Source organism: Chinchilla lanigera, unplaced genomic scaffold (assembly GCF_000276665.1).
Source record: "Chinchilla lanigera isolate Chin_1 unplaced genomic scaffold, ChiLan1.0 scaffold00135, whole genome shotgun sequence".
Taxonomy (NCBI): Eukaryota; Metazoa; Chordata; class Mammalia; order Rodentia; family Chinchillidae; genus Chinchilla; species Chinchilla lanigera.
Window position 1 is genome coordinate 160,336 of NW_004955536.1, and position 7,098 is coordinate 167,433.

The 7,098-nt window shown below is 36.5% G+C and overlaps 1 protein-coding gene across 1 annotated transcript in view; it reads left to right on the forward strand.

Annotated features, from left to right (window-relative positions):
- Window positions 1-5,876: 5,876 nt before the first annotated feature.
- The window catches only part of Chrna6 (cholinergic receptor, nicotinic, alpha 6 (neuronal)), a 6,340-nt gene continuing 5,118 nt past the window's right edge, over window positions 5,877-7,098 (forward strand). The window contains 1 exon segment of the mRNA XM_013507721.1: window positions 5,877-5,955. Coding sequence (XP_013363175.1) covers window positions 5,877-5,955 — 79 coding nt within the window.

A 7,098-nucleotide genomic window follows, 5' to 3' on the forward strand; every position in this document is an offset into this window, starting at 1 on the left:
ACAGTTAATGATTGCTTGATTGATCAGTATTGCATGTCTCTATTTGTTTTCCTGAGAAACCATTTTGAAGATATCAATATGTAATACAACAAACATTGTGAATTTCCTACCAGTTTGTTTGTAACTCTGTATTGTTTTTATTGTGCTTTTGTTATTTTGTAAATGATTGTTTGCTAATGTTTTCCTTCTTTTGTTTTAAAATAAAAAAGTTTTTTCTGCATCTATTGAGATGATCATGTGATTTTTGTCTTGGCTTTGTTGATAGGGTGTATTACATTTATTAATTTGCATATATTGAACCATCCCTGCATTCCTGGGATGAATCCCTTTTGGTCTTGCTGTATAATCTTCCTGATGATTTTCTGCATTGTGTTTGGTAGTGTTTTACTGAGGATTTTTGCATCCACGTTCATTAAGGAGATTGGCCTGTAGTTCTCTTTTTTGGTTGGGTCATTCTCTGGTTTTTGCATCAAGGGAATACTTGCCTCCAAGAATCAGGTATAAAGAACTGATTCCTTTTCAATTTCATTAAACAGTCTGAAAAGAATTGCTGTTAAATCTTTCCTAAATTTCTTGTAGAATTCAGTTGTGAATCCATGAGGACCTGAACTTTTCTTTGTTGGTAATTTTTTTTAAATTACATTTTCAAATTTGTTGACTGATATTGGGTAGTTCAGGTTTTTTATATCTTTTTGATTCAACTTTGGTAATCTGTACATATCTAGGAATCTATTTCTTCTGAGTTTTTTATACTATGGGAATAAAGATTTTCAAAATAAGTATTGATGATCTTTTGAATTTGTATAGGATCTGCAGTGATTTCAACTTTTAAGATCCTTATTGCATGAATTTGGGGTTTTTGTTTCCTTTTTTGGTAAAGTTGGCTAGGGGTTTATCAATTTTATTTGGTCTTTCAAAGAACCAACTTTTCAATTTATTTATTCTTTGTATTATTTTCTTAGTTTCCATTGAATTGATTTCTGCTCTGCTCTTCATTGTTTCTCCCTGTTTTGGGCTTTGCCTTGACTTGCTCTTCTTTCTCTAGAAGCTTCAGTTGCAGCATAATGTTGTTTATATGTGTTCTTTCTGTTTTCCTGAGGTGGGAATTCACTGCTATAAATTTCCCTCTGAGGACTGCTTTCATTGCATACCACTGGTTCCATTAAGTTGTATCTGCTTTTTCATTTGATTGTAAATATTTAATTTCTTCTTTAATTTCATCTGCTACCCATTGGTTGTTTAGGAGGATGTTATTTAATTTCCATGTGTTCGTGAAGTTTTGTGATTTCTTTTATCAATAATTTCCAGTTTCATTGCCTATGGTCCCATAGTATGATGGAATAATTTCAACTCTTTTGCATTTAATTAAACATGTTCCATGGGCTAGTATATGGTCTATTTTAGAGAACATCACATGTGCACCTGAGAAGGATGTGTATTCTTATGTTGTCAGGTGAAACACTCTGCAAAGGTCTACTAGGTCCATTTGTTCACAAGTGTGGATTAATTCTTTTATTTCTTTGCTGATTTTTTTGTCTAATTGATCTATGTCTTTGACACAATGGTGTACTATGATCCCCTGCTATGACTGTGTTATTGCTTATTTGATTTTTCCTGTCTGTTAAAAATTGTCTTATATAGTTGGGTGCTCCTGTATTTGGTGCATAAATATTTATGATTGTTATCTCTTCCTCTTGCATTTTTCCCTTAACTAGTATGTAGTGACCTTCTTTATCTCTTTTGATCATTCTTAGTTTTAATGTCACATTGTCTGCAAATAGAATAGCAATCCCTGCTTTTTTCTGGGTTCCTGTCACATGGAGTATTATTTTCCATCATTTGACTTTCAGTCTACAATTTTCTTTCGCATTAAATATGTTTCTTGTATATAACATATTGTTGGACTTTGTTTCTTGATCTACTTTGCCATCCTGCTTATTTTGATTGATGAAGTGAGGCCATCTCCATTAATAACTATTACTGATATGTATTGGTTTGTCTTTGTCATGTTATTTTCCTGCTATTGGTTCCCTCCTTTTCTTCTGTTTTATTACTTGCTCTCCTTGTTGGTTCTTTGGATTGTTGTTCTTGGAACTGTAGTCATTTTTATCACTTTCTAAAATATATTTCAGTACTCTGTATAGGGTTTGGTGTGCATGAATTGTTTCAGTTGTTCTTTATTGTGGAAGTATCTTATTTCTCCACTAATTTTGAAAGATAGGTGTACAGGTTACATCAATCTGGGTTGGAAGTTGTTTTCTTTCAGGATCTGAAGTACTTCACTCCAAACTCTGCTTGACTTCATAGTTTGTATTGAGATCTGCAGTGATTCTGATGAGCTTTTCTTTATAGATCATCTGTTTCTTTTCTCTAATAGCTTTTAATATTCTGTTCTTTTGCTGAATTTCTCTGATCTTGATTATTATATGTCTGGGTGTAGATTTATTTTGGTTATGGCTAGTTAACCTTCTATAAGCCTCACTAACTCCATGTCAGATTCTTTTTCCATGCTTGGGACATTTTCTGCTATCACTTCTGCAAATATTCTTTTTATGTCATTTGTGTTGACTCTTGCTTTTTCCTTGACACCTATTAGTCTTACATTGTGTTTCTTTGCATCATCTTGCAGCTGTTGAACTGCTATTTGTTCATTCCTTGTTATTTTTAAGAGATATTTCCTTTCATGTTCATTAACTGAAATGTATCCTCAAGGTCTGAGAGTCTATCTTCAGCTTCATTCAAGAGGTTTTGCCAGCTTTGGGGTGGAATTTTCAATTTCCTGGATATCTGTTTGTATCTATTTCATACATCATAATTCTTTCCTGTATTGTTCATTCAAGGTTTCCAGGAGTTTTCTGTGCCTTTCTATTTTCTTATCAATGTCTTCTTTGGATATGCTAAGCAATTCTTTCTTTATTGTTGTCATTTCTTTTTTACCTGAGAGATTATTTCTGACCTGATTTCTTCTATAGCCTGATGGAGTTGTTTCTTTACTTCATTTGCTATCATTTCAGAAATTTCAGGTGTGTGACTTCCACGTTCTTCTATGTCAATGTCTACTGGGCTTTTTCTGGATGGGTTGGAGAGCTGCAAATTGCATTTTGATCCTTCATTTCAACATTTTCTATTTCTAAAGAAAAAATTTTTGTTATGTTTTCTGTGGTGATCTTTGTCCTAAAGTGAAATTCTCCTTTTGAGTGTGGGTGTTGGTCTCTTGTTCAATCAGATGGCCCACATTAGCTTTTTAAAATGTGTTATTTTAGAAAGAATGGTGGGTTGGGGTATAGTACATGCTTAGTGTGCTCAGTGTGCTTGAGGTGTGGGTTCAGTTCTCAGCACCAGTATATATACATTTTAAAACTACATAAATAGAATGAATGATATAGAATGACTGGTAACAGATACTGGGGAAAACTAGGAAATCAGATATGGTTACCTTCCACTAAGGAGTTAATGCCTTCCAGGAAGCAGGTGAGTTCCCTGAAATTATATGGAAAATTCTATTTAATATGCATATGTATATTTGAGAAGAGGAAGAGTTTTTAACAGATTATATAACCTTGAAAAAGTTAGAAACTATTGTTTCTTCCTATTTTCTCTTAGAATTGGCTAAGACAAATGCGGGATTGAAGGGGGATGGGAGGCAAAGGAAGAAGGTTGCTGAAGGATCCTTCAGCTTTCATAGGATTTTCCTGCCCAAGGCTCTCTGCTCCTCCCCCACCTCCTTTCATTGTTTTTTCTCTGTAAGCCACGGACAGTGCTTGAAATTTTTGTTTATTCAACAGTAACACAGAGCAAGAGCTAACTCCTAGAATATGAGTAAGAAACAGTATTCAGCAATATTAGGAAAAACTTGATGACTTCCTTTATTTCCTTTGTAGCACTGGCAATGGATCCCAGGGTTCAAACATGTGAGGTAAACTCTCTACCACTGAGCTACACCCCCACTTTTCTTTCTGGAATTAACATTTTTTGAAAGCAGGCTTATTTCTCCAGTGTATTTGTTTTTAAGGTCCATCTCGGAAATTTTTGAAAAGTTTGAAGCAGAACATAAACTCATAATTCAATGACAAGCCTCAAACATTTTTCTAATGGTGGGACAATTTGTATGGAGAATTACCTTCTTACAGCATTTAAAATATATGTATTCTCCTTAAAATTTGCAGTCTCAAGAGCTACTTGTGTTACCTATTTGTAGTGTTAGGACAGTGAGTGAAAATTATGTGCAAAATTGCACAGGGAGAAATTAAATGATTAATGTTGCTGAATTAATCACATTTTTCTGATAAGTACAAAGCTGACGTTGCCTGCTGTTTCTCAGGCAAATCAGGGTCAGAATTCAAATCCAAGTCTAGCTGACTCCAAAGGGCATATTCTTTCACTTGCATTATTTTGCCTCTGTCAAGGCTACTTCACAACCTCTACTCAAATAAAAAAAAGAAAAAATTCCCAGTGGGCTAGGTGTTTAACAGCTCAGTACTGGAGCACTTGCCCAGCATGTGTGAGTCCTGGGTTTCTTTTCCAACTCTAATGACAGACAATGACAATGACAACAACAACAAGAAGACATTCCTGTCCTCCTACTCTGCACCCTTGTGCAGGAGGTTAGACGTAGCTCTTCTGGAAGAAAGTGGAAGCTAACATTTGCTTCATTCCGAAGGACTCCTCCTCCACAGTAGTTGCACAACAAGCCTGTCTGATGGGAGATTAAATAAAACCACTTTCTTGAGACTGCAATGTGCTGCAGTAGAAAATATGAAAAAAACACCAACTAAAATCTGCACTTTGGAAAAGTTGGATTTGGGGTGTGAAGTGATATTTCAACGACCACAGGAAGTGTTATCCTGACTTTTTACCATTTGAAGCTCTGCATACTTCACACAACGCCTGGTTAAGGACAAAAGCCTACCTAGAGGCTAAGGAGAGAGCCCCAGTAACATCTCAGACCACCAAGTCTGAAACACCCAGCTAGGGCCTTGGTCTAAATTTGATACTAAACAACCATTAGTTACTCTCTGCTTTCCTCAAGAGAAATGACTCACAGCATTTTGAAAGCTGTTGGTCTGAATCGTGCCCTTGTGCAGTGGGCTGCACAGTCAGGATGTGCAGAGAGTGTAGAAGGCAAGTGGAGAGACCCTTCTCAGTGCTTCCTCCTTGACAGCCAATACCAGAATCTGACCTGAAAGGCTCAACTAATCAGAATTTGGTTGGCACTACATTTATAAGGAGAAGAGGAAAATTGCAAGAAACCCAGCTGATGACAAAGAAGTCTAAGTGTGTATGAAAATGTCCAGGGAGCAGCAGTGGGACAGGATCCCTCTGGCTCTCTGACATCTGACCTCCGGTTCTGCTTGGTGGTCACTGTACTCAAAATGACAAGATCCTCAGAGTTCAGGCATCAAAGAACAATGACAGAAACAAGAGTAAATTCTATTTTCCCTAATCTGCTCTTAGGAAGACAAGGATAGGAATCAGTATCATAAGATACGGTTAAGGCCTGATTAACCGGAGAACGCAGTGTTACAGCTAACACTGGAGCTCAGGGGACTCATATTTACCCCAGAGGCTACGGTTGAGAGAGTAGAAGGTCTGAGGCACTGCACTCTGTTGCCTTTCCTTCCCTCTCACAGGGCAAGAGAGCAAGGGTGACAGGAGATGTGACAGCTCAGCTGGTGCTGCATGTAGCCCTCCATACTTGCCCTTCATGCCCACCTTGGTCTCTGACGAGGAATGCAGTGGTATTTTGATTTCACAGCAGACATGTGTGGATTGCAGCAGGCTTCCAGTGAGTAGAGGTCAGGTTGGAGAGCTGTCTGCCAGCTCTTTGTTTTCCACAATTCTTTGCCTACAAAAAATAGCTCCTGTGTGTGTTAACCATGCCAGCCAGCAAAGGGCAGAGACTCCTTCACTTGGGTTTATGGCTCTCATTGTGTGTTTTCATGCCTCTCTTTCAAGGTAGGTTTTATTTCAGCTTACCTCCCATGACATTTTTAGCTTGGTGTATTTCATCTCTTGTGCCTGAGTGAGCAGACTTGAGAGCCTGGGTCAGTGTGTAAGAGTCTGAGTGAGAAGCACAGCTGTCAGGCTCCTGGCAAAATCTGGGCTTCATTTGTCAAGTTTAACAAGTCAGAGGCGAGTCTGGGGTAGAGGAGTAGAGAGGAGATGAAACATACCCTAAATCACAGTTTATTTTTCTAATTGGAATTTTTCCCCAATTAGAACATTGTAAGAATGATATAGTTTTCAATCCATCTTTGTTATGGATGTAATCCACCTATGGTTTGCAACTACAAAATCATATTCCCATGTGATTATTATGATAGCAAACATGTTTTATATTTTCTTTCCTGCTAAAATCTGTTTCAGATCCATTTATTAACTCTCTTTTTTAAAAAACTGGGGATCAAATCAGGGTTTCTCTAAGCCTGAGCTACTTCCCCAAGCCCTTTCAACTTATCTATCTATTAATCTATTTAATTTTTATTTATTTTTTGCTGTAGTGGGAATTGAACTTACGGTCTTTGCACTGAACTAATTCCCAGCTTTTTATTTTACTTTAAATTTTTTTTTTTTTTAAGAGAGGGTCTTGCTAAATTGACCAGGCTTGGCTTGAACTTGTGGTCCTCCTGCCTCAGCTTCCCAGAGTAGCTCTTCATTTAGCATTGTAACTGTTGTCCTGTTCATTTTTGCCTGATGAACTCTTTGATCCTTTTCTTTCTTTTTTGTTTTTCTTTTTCCTTTTAAAGTACCAATGTCTTTCAGTAATTCGTAGAGTAATGTCGAATTTGAATTTTCTAAAGGGAAATGTAGGAAGTGTATTTAAGTGAGTATTAATGGAATGAATTATGTCCTCAAAGACGAATGACTTACCTTTGATGTACTCCTGTGCTGGAATTGTCTAGAATTTAATACCTGAAAACGTTACTATTTAAGAACCAATTCTGAATTATTTAAAAAAGATTTTAAAGTACATTTGCTTTTTAAAAACTTACAGTCGCATAAATCTTTTTTTTTATTTTTTTATTTTAAAGATAAAAGGAGGGAAACATTAACAGACATACAACATTTTACAACATATCACAAGCACAATACAGACAA